Source organism: Sceloporus occidentalis, unplaced genomic scaffold (assembly GCF_023333645.1).
Source record: "Sceloporus occidentalis isolate IW3139 unplaced genomic scaffold, rSceOcc1.0.p SCAF_1, whole genome shotgun sequence".
Classification (NCBI taxonomy): Eukaryota; Metazoa; Chordata; class Lepidosauria; order Squamata; family Phrynosomatidae; genus Sceloporus; species Sceloporus occidentalis.
The window spans coordinates 51,436,615-51,455,183 of record NW_028316981.1 but is presented as its reverse complement, the minus strand read 5'-3'; the positions used below and the strand labels follow the sequence as shown (position 1 = coordinate 51,455,183).

The window sequence follows — 18,569 nt, the reverse complement described above, 5'->3', positions numbered from 1 at the left end:
GGCTTTCTGTAACTTCATTATTAGTTTTAGCTATCCCATTGATAGAAAGAATCAAATGGAACAACAGGACAACAAATGCTACAACACTGCTGGTTAACAAATAAGTCACAACAACTCTGATGTTTTTTGTTATGAGCAAACCATTCACTCACCAGGATTTATCTACCTTCTTACATGATCTTTGGCTTTCTATAGTTCCATTTTCCTCTTTCACATTGAGCTTTGTTCCTTTCTGCCTTGAATTTCTGCAGGATGGGGAAGAAACATTTCCTTCATTTTTGCTTTCTTTCTTTTTTCTGGAGGAAGCTTTGGGCAAACTTTTTGTCTTCTTGGGTTTTTCTGCTTCAAAATCATCTATATCAAATTGGGGAGAAAAGAACAGAAGCCACACATTTAGGAGAAGTATGATGATCCCTCTGTAGCACCTTTGAATTACCATTATTCTAATGCACAAAGAACTTCAATTTACCACTGAACACTGTTGAAAGGAAGGTTACTAAGAAATTAAGTTGAAAATCCTGTAATCAGCTCAAGACAGGGTAACAAACATTTATTTTTTATTGACAGCAATCTTCTGAGAGACAAAATGGTGTATTGATTTGAGTGTTGGACTAGGACTTCAGGAAACCAGGGCTCAAATAGTCAGTTATGGAAACCTATAGGGTGGCCTTGGTCAAGTCACATTCTCTCAGCCTTGAAAGAAAGCAATGGCAAACCTCCTCTGAATAGATCTTGCCAAGAAAATTCCATGATACATTCACCTTAGGATTGCCATAAAACAAGAACCTGAAAGCACAAAATAACAACAAAATCATTTTCTGGTCTCCCAACTGAAACTTGTATGTCACAGTTGTTGTGTGTCTTCAAGTAATTCTGGACTTATGGTGACCCTAAGGCCTTATAGTGACCTTATGGGTCACCAGACCTTATAGTGACATGGGGTTTTCTTGGCAAGACTTGTTCAGAGGAGGCTGCCTTTGACTTCCTCCAAGGCTGAGAGAATGTGACTTGCCTAAGCCACTTCAGTGGGTTTCCATGGCTAGTGGGGATTTCAAGCCTGTTCTCTAGAGGCCTAGTCCAATGCCATCATGCCTGCAATGCCTTGAAGAAATATTCAAACCTCTCTGCACCCATTTCACTCTTCCACATTTTACTGTGTTACAACCTGGAATTGAAATGGATTTACACTTGTCCCTCCACATTTGCGGCTTTGACTTTTGCAGATTTGATTAATCACGGATTTTATCAATATGTTATCTCTAGGAATATCTAGGTCCTCCAGCACAACTCTATAGTCAACTTTAACCAAAGGTCACACTGAAAGACCCAGATTCCTAGAGAGAACATTCCACTAGGCATTTGTAGCTCCTTCAGTGGAATTCTATGGTCAATGTCTTGCAGATGTTGACCACAGAGTTGCACTGGAGGACCTAGAAATTCCAAGAGGTGTTCTCTCAGGTAAAAAACGTAGTGTTTTCGTTATTTGTGGTTTTCCCACATTCACAGGGGTCCTGTGCCTCAAATCCCAGCATATGTTGAGAGATGAGTGTAACTGGCATTGTTATCACTTAAGGCACCCCAAACATTTGATGTTTACCCACAAGGGCCAAGGAGAAAAATATTTTGCTCCTTCACAGCACAGAATATCTTGTATATATCATGTAATAGCAATATCTATTAAATCCATTCCAGTTCTAGGTTGTCATGCAATAAAATGTGAGAAAGTTAGAACATGTGTGAATATTACTGCAGGCACTACAAAAATAATTCTAATATTTGACTACTACTGAATATTGAAATAGTTCTAAGCATCCCTGTGAATTAATTAATATTAATTCTAATTCTAAGAACCAGAGGTGATGAGAGCTGCTGAGACTTGGAAACTAAAAGTCATTGTGTATCTTTATTTCTAGTTTATTTTTAAGCGAGACTAATGAAAACAAGAGAGCTGGCGCGGCATAGTGGTTTAAGTGTTGGACTACTCCTGGATTCTGCATACACAGTTTGATTCCTCACTCAGCCATGAGACTCAATGGGTGACCTTGGGCAAGTCACATGCTCTCAGCCTCAAGGGAAGGCAATGGTATACCTTCTTTGAACAAATATTGCCAAGAAAACCCCACAACAGGGTTGCCTTAGGTTGGGTCACCATAAGTTGGAAATGACTTGTAGGCACACAACAAAATGAGAACATGAATCATAACCTTCTCCTGGTCAGAAAAAAAATGTAATGTTTTGTCAATTTATACATTTAGTCATAAGCAACCAAGTGATAGGAAACTAAGCACCCTATGCATATGTGTAAAGGCTAATGGCACAATGAAGAAGACGAAACACGTGTCATTGCATCAACCCTGTTTATTTTTGTGTCTGCTTCCTCCATTGTTCCCCATGATGATTTGAGACTGTAAGCTCCTCAGGCGGAAAACAGCTTTCTTATGCTCGGAGCAGTATAGGATACACCAAGCCATGTTAATGTTCTCCTGTGTCTCCAAATTGACTCCAACTTCTGACAATCCTATCCTAGAGTTTTGCCTCAATTATACTATTATTCTAACTAAAACAGTGGGCAATAAGCCCACAAGGAACACCTTTCAAAATAATGCCGTTTAGAAGGTAAAAAATCTGAAAACAAATACTCTCTGAAATGTTTCATTAGTGTAGCAGAAACTACTGCAGGTCATCTTTTATCTTTTCTCCTCTTGATCAAGTTTTTTTAAAAAAACGCTTTTCTTTCTCTTAAATAATAGATATTCAATCATCCCGAACTTTTGCTCATTCTAAAGAAAAACGGCCTTGTTTATGCAACAAGCGTTGCTTATGTAAATGCAGGAAGCTGAGAGAGAGACTTTTGCTGATCATGTCTGTCTTGTATAAAGCAGCAGAGTAAAGCAGCAGAGCATGGGCTGTTGAATTCATAAACAATTAAACAATTTCACTGGGCCTTTCAGAAAGCCAGCTACTGCAAAGGAGGACAACATTTTATCCTGGAAGATTAATTAATGTTCTTTCAATGTGGAGTAAAGATTACTTAACGTGGAGGGGGAGCATCTCTGTGCCTACTTTTCAGAGATGTAACCGTGTTAGTCTGGAACTGAATCAATATACAAAGAGATCTTGTAGCACCTTTGAGACTAACGGTGCAAAAAAAAGTTGTAGCAAAGTTACAAAATTCTTTTAGTCTCAAAAGTGCTACAAGATCCCTTTCCATACTGTGCTTATAAGTTATATAATGGAATTTTGGCTTGGGAGGTTTAAAAGCTGTTGATCGTTATACATTCCCAGACAAAGAAGGGAAAGAGAAGTTAAGTGGCCAAGAAAAGTGCCATAAAATGTTATTATGCCTGACAGAGGTGAAAGAAATGAAGGCTGGTCTCCTCTTTCTCCCACCTGGAGTTCTTCCTGAGATTAAAGCAACACAAGACCAGCTCACTTGTTCCCTTGGTGTGTCTGTCTGTGTGTGTTGTGTGCCTTCAAGTCATTTCCAATTTATGGCAAACCTAAGCATTCCCTATCACCAAGTTTTCTTGGCAAGTTTCTTCAGAGGGGGTGTGCCATTACCATCCTGAGGCTGAGAGAGTGTGATTTGCCTAAAGCCACAAAGTGGGTTTACATGGCCAACCCAGGATCCAAACCCTGGTCTCTAGAGCTCATACCATTACACCACACTAGAGCTCTTGGGCCAGTGGTAAATTCAGACTTTCAAGACAAAACACTATAACCTCCAGAATAATTCAAGGAATATGGTGTAACTGTATATATTGTTTTATAAAGTATGCAAAAAATATGACTGTTCAATAATCAAATCTATTTAAAGAAACTTCCAAAAATAAGCAGTTGGTGTTGTCACAAAAACAACAACGCAGTAAACAATATCGTATTAAAATTCAAAGATATGGCTGTGTTAGTCTGGAATATTGGTATTGGTATTTTGTAGCACCTTTGAGACTAAATGGAAGAAAGAGATTGCAACAGGACCATTAGTAAACTTGAGCCTACTTCAAGCCTACCAAAGTTCATGCTACCACCTTCTTCCTTTCACTTAGGTCCAAAACACACTGCAGAAATAATCCAGTTTGAGACTGCTTTTACTGCCCTTGCTCAATGCTAAGGAATCCTGGGAATTGTAGTTTTGTGAGCCATTTAACCTTTTCTGTCAGAGCGCTCTAGGGCCACAATAAACGACAGTTCCCAGGATTCCCTAGCACTGAGCCAGGGCAGTGAAAGTGGTCTCAAACTGGATTATTGCTGCAGTGTGTTTTGGATCTCTGTCTCAAAGGTGCTGCAAGATCCCTTTGCATACAATACTGTATGTAATTCAGGTTTTAGCCATCCAGCAGTTTTGGACTCCCAACAAACAGAAACCACTGTCCAACCACTGTTAAAGTCCAAAACATCTGGAGGGCCAAAGGTTGAGAATTCCCTGCCTCAGGGTGACCAAACGTCAGAACTGCAAAGGAGGACAAGGCACAGAAAAAATGGAGGACACAACAAAAGAAAAGCTCAAAACACTCTTAGAAATATAAATGCATGCTTCTTAGCCATGCTCTGATTGAAGGACACTTTGGAATTCCTCCTGGACAGAAAATAAAAGCTGAAAAGCACTTACATAAATACAAATCTATGCTTCTTAGCCATGCTGAAAATGGAGGACACTTGAGAATTCCTCCTGGACAGAAAATAGATGGTGAAAAGCCCTTACATAAATATAAATCTATGCTTCTTGGCCATGGTAAAAATGGAGGACACTTGGGAAAATTCCTCCTGGACAAGAAGATGGAAATGTAGGACAAGTCCTGGAGAAGGAGGAGGGCCACCTTCTCTGGCCTCCAGAGTGGCTTTCCATCCCTGGTTATGTAAGGTTATGCATCCCATTTGGAGACTCACCCTTGGGCTGCTGCTGAGCTTGGGGTCCCAAGGAGGAGGAAGAGGAGGAGGGCAGGGCTCCTTCCCTGCGGAGTTTCTTGCTGGCCCTCTGCTGCAGCTGGAGGCAGGCGCCCTTGCGCTTGGGGACCATTGCTTCCCTCCCCAGAGAGGAAGACCCTGCAGGAGAGAAAGGCACAGTACACCTTTGGCTGGTTGTGTTGGGTGTGGGTGTCTCCCTCCTCCTTCCATTTTCTGACGTCACTTCCGCCCCAGGGATGCCAGCAGGAGAAACAAAAAAGGATGCCTTTCTTTTCCTTTTGTCCTTAAACTGTTGCATGTTTCCATTCATATGTTTCAGTTGAAGTTATCATATCAAATTATATATAATATAGTAATTTTTATATAATGTAAATTCTATTATATAATATAGTACATTAATAAAATATAGTATTATGTGTATATATATATATATATATATTCAAATTTTAAAGTTTATTAAAGATAAAGACAAATGACAACTACACCAAGGCAAACAAAAACAAACTAATGACAGACAACGACTCACAAACATACAAGCAGTAAAGCAACAAATGAGAGATAAGTTCCTGGATTTCCTACTGATCTTACACATTATTTCACCTTCTGGTCCACTGGAATTTAAAAACAAAATGAATAAAACTTAAGATATATAGCATTTCATAACGGCCGTATCTGATGTTTTCTAGGAAAAGGCAAGAAAGAAAGAAAAATGATAAAAGGTGCAATCTGAAATGAATAATAATCATGAAAGGTAACATTCAAAAAATCAATCTGAATTTAGCTTTCCTCCTGATTTATCCAGGAAACGTCCCAACGGACTCCAAGTCTTTTTTTCCTCTTCCCATTTTAAACCTCTTACTATACAAGTAAATTCATCCATTTCTACAAAATCCAATAATTTTTCTAGCCAATCTTGTAAATCCGGAGGTTCTTTCCTTTTCCAATACTTCGCAAATACTAATTGAGCCGTCATAGAAATGTAATATAATAATTTTCCATGATTTTTTTTCTAATTCTAATACTAAATTTTGTTGATCTTCCAAATTAAACCAGTTCCATAACTATTTAAGGCAAACTGCATCATAATATAAATTGAAATTAGGTAATGACAGACCTCCTCTAGTGGTCTTATATATAATATAGTAATTCACATATACTCTAGTAATTATATTATATATAATTAGTACATTAATAAATTATAGTATTATATATAATATTATATTATGTATAATATATAATTATATATAAATTATATTAGATACAATTTATATATAATAAACATTTAATATATATTAAATTATATTATATATAGATATATAATTATATATAAAATAGTATTACAGAATATATTACATTATTATATAATATTATATAATATAATAATAATAGCATTGTAACAACATATATGCCATTGTATATTTCTGTTTGTATATTATATTTGTATATAATATTAAATTTAATTTAATATTAAAATATATAACTATATAATAATTATTATATTATACAATGATAATAACAATATATTATTGTTATCATTATGTTTTGAGAGACTTGAGTTCACTTCATCAGACACGTGAATTGCTGTTTTCCTGAAGGGGCTATATTATTATTATTATTATTATTATTATTACACTTATCCCTCCATATTCTCTAGGGTTAGGGGCACAAGACCCCCGTGAATATTGAAAAACTGCAAATAAAAGCACCATGTTTTTTACCTGAGAGGACCCTCTCTAGGAATCTCTAGGTCCTCCAGTGAAACTCAGTGGTCAACCCTCAACAGACACTGGCCATATAGAACTGCGCTGGAGGAGCTACAAAGGCCTAGTAGAGTAGTCACTCTAGCAATAATCTCTAGGTCTTTAGTGCAACTTTGTTAAAGTGGACCATAGAGTTGCACTGGAGGAGGACCCAGATATTCCTAGAGAGAACATATTAATCAAACCCGTGAATAATCAAATCCACAAATATCAGTGCCACAAATATGGAGGGATGAGTGTATTATTATTTATAAATAACTGAGCAGCGCTTTTTAAAAAGAGTTAACAGGGCTGCATCCACACTGGGGAAATAACCCGGTTTGGCACCGCTTTAACTCACACAAATGAAACACAAATAGTCCTTCCCCAGTCATTATTTTTCTCTGTTTCCCCAACTCTTGTTAATAATACTTAAATTCCACAGCCTTGAGCCAGAAAAGAGTTAAAGCGGTGCCAAACCGGGTTATTTCCCCAGTGTGGATGCAGCCCTGTTAAGCTGCCCAATTTTGCTGGGAGGAAGAGGAGCCGTTGCCTAGCAACTGTCTGCTCCTAAATCCTGGCCCTCTTCATTGTGCCTCAGAAGGAGAGCGGCTCGCAATTCGCAGCCTTGGAACACGGACAGGGTTCTCTATATGTTGAGTGGCTCTATGTCGACGATTGTTTCTCTGCGACGCCTGCCAGGGCTTAAAGTCTCGCGAGAAGAGACTTAACAGCAGCCTTTGAAAAATAATGGCGGACGAAGTAGACCAGGTGCGTGATGGCGGTTCCGGGGTTTGGTCCTCGGGAGGAAGGAAGGATGGATGGATGGATGGGGCGCCCCTTTTTCCATCCTGGTTCCCAGCTTGGGCTCCGCAGATGGAGCTTAGGTCCAAACTCCACTGCAGAAATAATCCAGTTTGATTAGGGAATTCTGGGAGTTGTAGTTTTATTTTAGCACCAGAGCACTCTCTCTCTCTCTCTCTCTCTCTCTCTCTCTCTCTCTCTGGCAGAGAAAACTCAGTGCCTCCCATTACAGTCCCCAGTATCTCCTAGCGCTGAGCCAGGGGCAGTTAAAGCGGTCTCAAACTGGATTATTTCTGCAGTGCACCCTCCTTCTGGAGTCAGTGGAGCCAAAGGGGACCTTTCTGACCCAAAGTACTTTGGGGTGAGATCCAGCCACTCCATTTTTAATCTGGTTTACAAGTTTTTGCTCAGAATCATAGAGTTGGGAGAGACCTCAAGGGCCATCCAGCCCAGCCCCATTCTGCCATGCAGGAACTCTCAATCAAAGCATCCCCGACAGATGGCCATCCAGCCTCTGCTTAAAGACCTCATAGGAGGGAGATTCCACTACACTCCAAGGGAATGTGTTCCACTGTCGAACAGCCCTCACTGTCAGGGAGCTCCTCTTAATGTTGAGGTGGAATCTCTTTTCCATTGCTTCGAGTCCTAGTCTCTGGAGCAGCAGAAAACAAGCTTGCTCCCTCCTCAATATGACATCCTTTCAAATATTTAAACAGGGTTATCATATCACCTCTTAACCTTCTCTTCTCCAAGCTAAACATCCCCAGCTCCCTGGAGAAGAGAAGGTTAAGAGGTGATATGATAGCCCTGTTTAAATACTTGAAGGGATGTCATATTGAGGAGGAGCAAGTTTGTTTTCTGCTGCTCCAGAGAATAAGACACCAGATTCCATTGTATCTTGGAAACAAAGCAAGGTCAGCCTTGGTTAATATTTCAATGAGAGGCCATGAATGAATGCTGTAGGCTGTTTCTGAGGAAGGAACTGGCAAAACCATCTCTGAGGATTCCTTACCTAAGAAAACCCTATTGAAATTCATGGAGCTGCCATACATTGACAGCATTTTGAAGCTATATACAAACACATGCATTCTGCCAGCCTGGATATGGGGCAAGGACAGGAGTGTTGCTACAAGAACAGGCTCAAATGAGGGCTCTCCTAATTGGCAAAACCACTTCTGGGTATTCCTTGCCTGGGACAACCCTGTGAAATTCATGGGGGCTCCATAACTCAACAGGCAACCTGAAGGCACATAGAGACAGTGTAATGAGGTGGAGCACTTTATGTTTTCTAAGTGACTTTTCTAGAGAAGTGAAAATGACTTAACTGTGGGTCATTAACCTAATGTAAGAAAACATAGAATCCTGGGAGCTTATCACACAAAGGAGATCAGGAGTTTATCCTGTGAGTATCCCAGAAAAATCGTGTAATTATGCGTAACGATTTCACACAACGTCACACAAAACCTGCCGTTGAAGTGGTCACAAAGAAGCATTAATGCACATCTTTTTTACTTTTGGATTTCAGCAACAATGCATTTCCAATATCACTTTATTTGCACAATTGCGTGTGATAATCATTTGTGCAATTACTCACCACTTCTGCTTCATTTGTGGGATGCTTTTTTTTTACTTTTTGTAGGCTTTTCTCACAACACACATTTTGACACAACATATATACATACACATACATCAACAAAAACATGTACAGATACAAATCAACAAGCACATATAATTACATATAAATGAGCAAACAGTTACTGAATACTGTATTTTCATTTAACTTCATTACAACATAAACTATCATTTGTGGGATGCTTTAAATGCGCTTTCATCTCTCTTTAATGCTGAAATCAGCCCCAGTGTGATAAACTTCATAGAGTCGAAGGATACCTCAAGTGCCATCCAGTCCAAGCCCCTGCCATGCAGGAAAACACAATTAAGTGCTTCCATTAAGTGACCATCCACCTTCTGTTTAAAAACCTCCAAAGAAGGGGACTCCACTGCACTGCATGACTCACAGGAAAGACAATAATACTTGGTAAGTCAGAAGGCAGTAGGAAGAGATGAAGGCTGCATTACAGGTGAATAGACTCAGGGAAGGAAACAGCAGATAACCCCTACCTCAACAACAAACTGGCTTTTTAGTTACTTCAGAGTAGCCAGAAGTCCTCTGCCCTATTTTGTGTTTTATTCATTTCAGTTTACATTCTGAGTGATTGGAACAGGCATGTTACTTCCTTGTCCCAAAAGAGGAACGGCAGTTACTGCATCACTTCTGAGGTCTGTGGGCTCACATTTGCACTGATTTCTGTTTTGACATCTAGCCTTTATATATATTGTGTTAAGAAAACATGATGTGATCAGCCTATATGCCCCTGACATTGCGTATTTAAAAATTATGTCTCTATATTTATATGTTTAAAAATTATTTATTAATTATATGTTTAAAAATAATTTTGCCTGTAAAATCACAGCAATGCTAACCTGGCATTATGAGTATCTGAGAATGAGTCTATCAAATTACAAGTGTAAGAACATTTACATAATACAATTCAATGTTAACATCATTAACCACCTCAATAAATAAGACTCATCCTTAGGAGCTGAGAGAAATATTATTTTTTGTAAGTTATTCCGTAAATTCTTGCAAAGAGAAATGGAGGCGTGTGTGCTACATTTCTCTTTCTTTGGATTTTGTGTGTCTTATGGTAAGTTGTAGTTCTGTGATAAGCAGGAGTGCTGTGAAGTTTATGACTGATGTGTCCTTACAGTGAAATGTGTTTTCTGTTGGATGATATGATGCCTGATGAGATAGCTTCTGAAAAAACAGTCTGAAGCATCAGAGGGAGCTTATTTAATATTTACAAAATCTGACATGCTACTAAAATCTGCCTAACATACAACAGTATTTACTACCTGAGCTACCTGTAACCCATTGTCGATTTATCATTGGGTCTGAGAGTAATCAGCCTGCTATCATGTGTGCATTCAGGCATTTAATGGGCTAAATCAATGAAACGTGTGCAGCGAAACAAAAGGCATCTGATGCTGTTCTTAGTGGAGGGTATCCTTATAGTTTTAACAGTAGAATTTATATGTAATTTCTTATTTTATAGCAACAAACTACTAATACTGTGGAAGAACCTTTGGATCTTATCAGACTTAGTCTTGATGAACGAATTTATGTGAAAATGAGAAATGACCGAGAACTTCGAGGCAGATTACATGTAAGTGGAACACTATGAATCAGAGTTGTGATAAACAGAACTATGAAAAAGGAGTTGGGGTGGTATGTATTCAAAGCTTTTAAGAACAAAAGTTAAGGCACCTGTTAGAAATAGGTCAGTCACAGTATTTATTTAAATATTGGGGGAAGGAGATTCAAAGGTGTTACAGATATACCTCAGTTAATGAAGTAGATATTTTTCCAACATTTCTTTGTTATCAGAGACAGAAATGACATGGTAAGGTCAGGGACAGGCCTACACCACAAAAAAGAAGGGCAGTATATCATGTTCAAACAAACTTCTATTCAAAACTAACAATCTGCATATGTTCAATGAAGCCAGCAGGCAAGTTGTTACAGGCCAACTAAAAAGATATGCCTTACGTAAATAAACACATTTTGAACCTTCTAGATCAGGGGTAGGCGGCCCGCGGGCCGGATGCGGCCCGGCGAGGCCTTGGGACCGGCCCCAGCCCAGTCCTGCCACCGATTGCCACCGCGGCCTTTGGGGGGCAATTGTCTATAGAAGCCTCAGAAACATGCATTTATATTAACATTTTTTAAAAAATCAGCAAATTTTTTCGCGTGTCCTCCATTTTTTTAAAAAAGTGTCTTCCATTTGAAAATTTTGTCCTACATTTGTCCTGGTTTATTTATATATTTAATTTTTTTAAAAAATTATTTAATTATTTATTTTTTGGCTTCGGCCCCCCAGTTGTCTGAGGGACAGCAACCCGGCCCCCGGCTCAAAAAGATTGCCTACCCCTGTTCTAGATGGATAGACTCAGAATCAGGGAGATCGTGGGCCTGAAGTTACAGGACCTAAGTACAGCAGTAGAAGGTCTTGGAGATGTCTCATCCACAGGGTCAGCATGATTTGGGCACAACTCAAGGGCAGTTAACAACAACAAAGAAATCACTTGAAGGATGACTTTTTATTTTACCTGTTTCCACATTCCTTACGATTTCCATTTGGGTTGCTTTCTAAATGTGCTGGGACTAGCTCATGAGGTAGGCTTATTTGTTCTTCCCTTTTCTCTGATTTGCTATTCGCAAATGCTCAGTAAGAAATCCTGGAGGCAGCTGCTGTTTACCTTGCCTGTGGTAGGCAGGCATGCCCACCTTCCATATGATCATCAAGAGGAGAATTCCATTCCTTCCCAGGTCAAGCTTTATTTCACTGTTTACTGCAGGCATGCTGTTACACCCTGACACCAAAAGTCTGTTTCTCTAGCCCTCCTTCACCATCCTCTCAGTGTTGACTGCTGCCAAAAACCTTCCAGCTAAACAGGAAGAGGGGAATGTGCAGGAGTACAAAGGCTTTGTAAAAGGAAACTTCTTTGTTAGGCTCTGTTAACTGAGGTATACCTCTACTTTATGGTGATATAAATCTTTATTTTTTTCTGTCTTGATAGTGTTATTAGAGAAATTTATTGTAAACAGCTGTCTCTTGGTACATATACCCAGAAGCTATAGGATTTCAATTTATTGTGATGGAACCTTGCACAGTGAGCAAGTCTTTCCAGAGGAAAGCCTGTTTGAATAAATTCCCTATGTTTCACAAATATTCTGTATTTTGGTCTAGGAAAATGGCTTATGCTCAACCATTATGCCTGTCTTGTAAAATTATGATTTAGTGCCACCCAAGTTGATTTTTCTCAAATTATAGCACTTTCTGTATAGTCTTGCTTATAAGGCAGGTGACATTTTTTGTAGGCAGACATAATCTCAAAAGATATTGAGTAGGATTTCTATGATACATGGACTCATTCACCAAGCAGAGCAGAGACTGTAGTCAAGAAATCTGAAGAAGACTTGGACTTGGAAAGGCAGCTATGAAGGAGTTAGATAAGATCCTGAAGTGTAAAGATATGCCATTAAATACTAAAGAGGATTATCCATGCCATTGTATTTTCCATTTCTATATATGGTTTTGATAGCTGGACAGTGAAGAAAACTGATAGAGAAAAAAGTCAACTCATTTTACATGTGGTGCTGGAGAAAAGTTCTGAGAATACTGTGGACTGTAAAACAACCAATGCATGGTCCTAGAGCAAATCAGGCTCAGACTCTTACTGGAAGCAAAGATGGAATAAACAGGTTGTCATATTTTGGCCTTATTATGAGAAGAAAGGACTCACTAGAAAAGACCATAATTTTGGTATAGTTGAGGCTAATAGGAAACAAGGAAAACCACATTCCAGATGGATAGAATCAATCAGAAGCCAAGGCCATGAATTGCAAGAGCTGAGCAGGATGGTTAAGGATACTGTGACTTGGAGGTCTCTCATTCATGGGGTCACCGTGAGTCACCCTCAACTTGAAGGCAGTTAACAGCAGCAGCAACAAAGGCTTTCAGTGATATTTACAAATGATACATGCATTTACAGAATAGGAAGAAAGAAAGAGTTATGCCTTTTTGGTTGGTCTAATAAACGCTGTACAACAATATGCACTTTAGATTTTCCCTTGAAACTTATTATTCTACATTTAGCCTATACAATCTGAAAAGTGTTGGTTTAACTACTTCTCAGAAGGACCTCCAGCGATGGTCCATTCTATAAATTAATGAGAAGACACAGTTCATACTTTCAAAGTGTGGCTATCCTCATGTAGATCATTGAAGTCTCTTAGGAGCAGCAGAACAGTAGAGGGTTGCTACTCATTGGGCGGACCCCTCACCTTGCAAAAAAATATAGGTTTAAGTATAGCCTTCCACTTTCTTTCCAAATGGGATCAGAGCTGTGAATACATTTTGCATTTATGTTGCCAGGGAATATACCTTACAGTGGAGGATAGTGTGAGCCCTCATTTGAACTGGAGAGTGTAAAGTGATGTGAAGGTAGATAATGAACTGAACCCTCTGGCATTCATGAATTATTGTCAGGTAAACTACTGGTTCCTGAGGTTTTGAGGGCAAACCAATGCTTGTTTATAGAACAAAAGTATTTTAAAATGGAGTCCTCCCCATGTTTAAATAAACCTGTTTTATTTTCCCACTAGTACTATTTGCATATCAATGTGTTTCCAGGTTGTTCTCTTTGGGGCACAGCTCTAGTACCATCTATAGCTAGGTGGTGCTTTAATCTCTGTGGTCATTTTGTGGTAAAAGAAATACTGATAGTTTCAGGCTGGGCACATGAATGACTTCCTGCTGCAAGGTGTTGTGTAAAAAAAAAGGCAAGCATCATGTACAAAGAATAAACATTTTATTATAGTTCTTACAGTTTCAAATGCAGGTTGAGTATCTCTTATCCAGGAGTCTGAAATTCGAAATACTCTAAAATTGTGCACAAGGGTAGCTGAGACAGTGACATCTTTGCTTTCTGAGGGTTCAGCGTACATATACTTTGTTTCATGTACACAGTTATTAAAAATATTATATATAAAATCGACATCAGGCTATGTGTATAAAGTGTATTGTTGTTAACTGCCCTCAAGTCAACCTCAGCTCAATGCAACCCTGTGGATGAGATGTCTCCAAGACCCCCAAAACATAAAGGAATTCCATGTTTAGACCCACCTCCAAGATACCTCACATGTATATGGAAATATTTCAAAATCAATAACACTTCTGGTCCCAAGCATTATGAATAAGGAAACTCATCCTTGAATCACCTTCAATCCCACTGTGGTAGAAAGGTGGGATATAAATTCTGTAAATAAATAAAATAAACAAATAAGCCTATAATTGCCAGCTTCAAAATATGTATATTTTGTGAATACAGTATTTACATTACCTGTAGCTAGTATAACCAAAAGTGTATTTTTCAAGCAGTATTCTGAAATACTGATTATCCAGTGCTGGGTTCTATGAGCAACAGAGAACAACAAGAAGAGAGAGAAGGGGAAAATGGGGTTTTAAATGGGGAAGGGGGAGTACTGCCTTCCAGATGTTGTTGAAATACAACACCCATCAACACCAGTCAGCATAGCCAGTGATGAGGAATGCTGGGAGTTGCAGCAATATCTGGTAGGGTGTTCTTTGTCTACTTATCAATAATTAGTTAATCGTCAGGCTTATTTAACAACTGCTTCAGATTGTCTTCTAGCTTTTTTACATGGCATTTTGTGAATTTTTTTCCCCAACAGCATTTGTCATTTGTGAATTTTCCATGAAAATCTAAGGTTTCGCTCCGTTTTATCGTTTTGTTAGCCTGCTCTTTTGGCTTTTGCTTTCCTTTTTGTTAAAACAAAACGAAAACTCATGTAGTGGAGGCATATATTTTGAGTAGGCCTCTGTGTGAGATATAGAGTATTTGATGAAAAATAAGGAAGTTAGAAAATGATATTTTTTCACTAAGTGAAGAAACCATGCAGTTCAGAAAAATCTTGATCAAGCAGCTTAATATTGGTCGTAACTGAAGGGAAATAGAGGTAGTAGATACTAAGGTTTGAAGAGGAAATTAGATGAGATAGAGGTAGTTTAGTAGGTGTAGAATTTTAGTAGGTTTAGATAGTAGATAAGGGTAGAGGTATACATGTGTTGTGTATAAATGTGTTGTGTGGAATATATGTGGAATGGCTTTTGTAAAAATAAAGTTAAAAAAGAATTAGTTAAATAAAGTGGATGGATGTCAAGTTTGTAGGTTGATGCTTAAATGAGTTAATATAGATTCTAGTTTAGAGTAGGAAAGAAATACACAATAATGTTGTAGTAAGGTTGATGTTTCTGTCTTGTCATTGTTTTATGTATATACAATTATATGTTTAATAAAAAAATTTTTAAAAAGTAACTGAAGGGAAAAAAGTGAAAAGAGAAATCCATTATAAGAAAAATGTTCTGAAGTGCAACTAGATTTCTGGGTCTGTGCTTGAGCTATAGTTTATAAGAATACCAATATTGCCAGGAATATTAAACATTTTGTAAACTTCTCACTTCCAAAGGCTTATGACCAGCATTTAAATATGATTTTGGGTGATGTTGAAGAGACTGTGACAACAATAGAGATTGATGAAGAAACATATGAGGAGATCTACAAAGTAAGAATTTTTAATATCTAAAAATTTCAAGTATTATTTGAGATGTGTGATATATAGATCTAAAATACATATTCTCTGCTACTGACTTGACGAGTAAGGTTGGGTAAGTTATAATACAAGTGCAAGCTAAGGCATCATGTTAAACATAGCAATTGTTTTCTTGACTGGAATATAGAGAGAGGGGGAAGGGGTTATTGCCAGAAAATGTTACTTTTTATTATCTTGACTTTATATTTTTAATCTAAGTAAAATTAATTTTGGAACAGTTTTTATGCTTTTCTTCACTGTAGCCTAAAGTTACTGCTTTCTGTTTTCATAGTCCACCAAGAGGAATATCCCAATGCTGTTTGTCAGAGGAGATGGAGTTGTACTTGTTGCTCCTCCACTGAGAGTTGGCTGAAACTGTGAAAAATGGATCATTTGAACCTCAACATATTGGTTCCTGCTCCTCTAAATATTAAGACTGCACATAATTTTACACAGGTCTTTACAACCTTGACTGTGTATTGTGAATTTATGAGTTCATTTGGGAAATAAATGTTACAAAAGGGTTTCCTGGAATAATATAAATAACATTGCCTTCTGTATCAGATTGGTGCATTCAACTTTTTAGTTAATCACTGCTCTTCTATTTTTTTAAATAAATCTCATTTGCTTATTTTGTATATCTGCTTATGTATAAGCACTCTTCATACACTGATTTTACTTCAGTGTGGTGTAGTATTTTTGTGGCTATTTCTGTATCCGTTTGGTTGCCATTTAACCACATCTGGTGCAAATCAGCATTGTATATTTTTTGCTCAAGTGGTAACTACCGAGAAATGAATGGGCTATATACATACAATATAGAATAGTATCAATTTATGAGAAAAATATCTTAAGGTATTCTGTTATAAATCCACAAAAATGCAGTGAGGAAGATATTCAGGCTGATGAGGAGGAGAGAAACTGCAGCTTGCTCTCTCTCTCTACCCTGGTAGTAATATAAGCTGTTCAAAATATGATTTGCAAATAGTTAAAATAAAGTGATGGAGATAAAGGGTGCTTACTGTTTATATTTTACGGTAAAATTGGCCTATATCCAGTTCTTAGTCTCAACTGGAATAGCCCATTGAATCAATACAACCTAAAGTGCTGGTTTATCAGGCTCTCAGTGATTCAGTGGCTATGCTCTAACTTGGTCTAAAAACTGGATTTAGGCCATTATAATTGAACTTGAAGAATTGTGTTTTGTGTAATGAAATGGTTTGGCATGACACTTCAAGTGCTAGCTGGCATAGCATTGTTCAACTTTGTCTATTTAGCACTGCTGTTATTTGTATGTATAATCAACTGTCAGACATGTGGCAACTTCAGGCTCTTGGCAGCAACTGCTTTTCATTTTCCACAACACCCACCACTCCAGACTGCTTTACTTGCCCTACGTGGCTGTGACCTTGTGGGATTTCAATCTCTGCAGATCACTTTAGACCTTCACTAGGTGGTGCTGCCTGTATGCAGATTGTGTCTAGTCTATTTAGCAATGTAACTGGCCTGATATCAATAATGTAACACAATGTACTTTGCAGCAAAGTATTTTCATCAAATTAATCCATTTGTTCCTAATGAAATGCCATATTATGCAGTCCTAGGTAGGCAGTTGCAACATGCTGAGCAGTAATCCTTAAAGAACAAAATGTTTCCTTGTCATTTTGTAAATGCTAACGACTCTCTCAAGAGACTTAAAATGGTTTATGTATATTTATAGTATCAGTTTTATGTTGCCTGAGACAGTATTACTTTTAGCAGTTGTGCACAGGTGCAGAGGGGATAGCAGAAAGGCTGAAGAAGAAAACAAAGGATGAGAGGAGGCGTATGGCAATGACTTTCATAGTTTGTACTTACTAAGAGGCTTTATTGAATGCAGTGAGCCTTCCAGCGAACACATACCGAACTATGGCCTTTTATTTCATTATAGTGTTGGCACTGCAAGAGGCAGCAGTATGGTGAAAAACAGTTGCTTTGGTTTACAGCTGTAGAAATAAGAGGGACATCCTGGCCAGACTCACCAAGTTGAATCCCAACTGCTGTCTAGAGATGGCATGCATTCCTCTGTCAAAAGTTTTCCTTAGCCCAAGCTGGCTTTAAATGTCTCTTGGAGAGATTGCTATTGTTCTATCTAGTTACATGACCCTGACGCATTATGCCTCGTGTTTACACCATCTTGTTCCTGCAAGGATTCTATGTGTATATTACAGCAAAGGAGCAGGTGCTAGCTTCTCCCATACCAGTACACAAGTGTGTCTATTTCCATTATTGCAGAGGCTCCCTGACTTGGCTCTCCAGCTGTTTTTGGACTTCTCCTCCCAGAGCCTCTAGCCAGCATGCCCACTGCTCAAACATTTCTAACAGCTGGGGCTCAGGCTTGAGGGCCAATGTAATTAATTTAACAGAGTTGCTAGTGGCATTATGCAGCCATTACTAGGAAACACCCTATTAATTTGAGTGACCTGTAATGTGCAGGACTGGATTTGAGCCATTGTGTAATGATATCAGGTGAAGATTCACTCCAGCCAGGGCTTGGTGGTGGCATACAGCTGAGAACCACAGGTTCAACACAGCTTTTTCCAGATGCTTTGACCCAGCCCACCACGTATTTACAGAAGTTGCCTGAGACAGTATTTTCCATATCCTTACCAACATGAAGGGGAGAATTGCTTGTTGATGTGGGCTAGGTTGACAGGGTGGGAATATTAGTGATGAACTATGTTCCTGTATGTGTAACTATTTAAAGTAAGAGGAGGGATACATTCAGGTCCATTGACAGTATGGCAAAGATAACTTGTCTGGTGATTTTTGAGTTTAGTAGTTTGCCATTGGTTTCTTCCGCTAACCAACCATATAGTGAAAAGTTTAGACCACTTGTGATAATT

General features: G+C 38.4%; 2 protein-coding genes across 3 annotated transcripts in view; one reads left to right on the top strand and one right to left on the bottom strand.

Moving 5' to 3' along the window:
• XPC (XPC complex subunit, DNA damage recognition and repair factor) overlaps positions 1–5,226 on the bottom strand; it is a 30,710-nt gene extending 25,484 nt beyond the window's left edge. For both annotated transcript variants that reach the window (XM_089521007.1, XM_089521016.1), the window contains exons 1-2: positions 4,888–5,226; positions 153–354 (exon numbers count right to left, since the gene is read on the bottom strand). In XM_089521007.1, the coding sequence (XP_089377133.1) occupies positions 153–354; positions 4,888–5,215 (530 nt within the window). In that variant the 5' untranslated portion in view covers positions 5,216–5,226. The remainder of the gene's footprint in view (positions 1–152; positions 355–4,887) is intronic.
• A 2,113-nt stretch (positions 5,227–7,339) lies between these two features.
• Positions 7,340–16,696, top strand: LSM3 (LSM3 homolog, U6 small nuclear RNA and mRNA degradation associated). Its single transcript, XM_089520994.1, has 4 exons — positions 7,340–7,415; positions 10,565–10,675; positions 15,562–15,657; positions 15,977–16,696. The coding sequence occupies exons 1-4, from the start codon at positions 7,395–7,397 to the stop codon at positions 16,055–16,057; spliced, it is 309 nt and encodes a 102-aa protein (XP_089377120.1). The 5' UTR covers positions 7,340–7,394; the 3' UTR covers positions 16,058–16,696.
• The last annotated feature ends 1,873 nt before the right edge of the window (positions 16,697–18,569 follow it).

Coding starts and splice junctions, on each gene's coding strand:
- LSM3 (XM_089520994.1), top strand. CDS start 7,395: ATGGCGGACGAAGTAGACCAG. Junction 7,416..10,564: donor TGGCGGACGAAGTAGACCAG/GTGCGTGATGGC, acceptor CTTATTTTATAG/CAACAAACTACTAATACTGT. Junction 15,658..15,976: donor CATATGAGGAGATCTACAAA/GTAAGAATTTTT, acceptor CTGTTTTCATAG/TCCACCAAGAGGAATATCCC.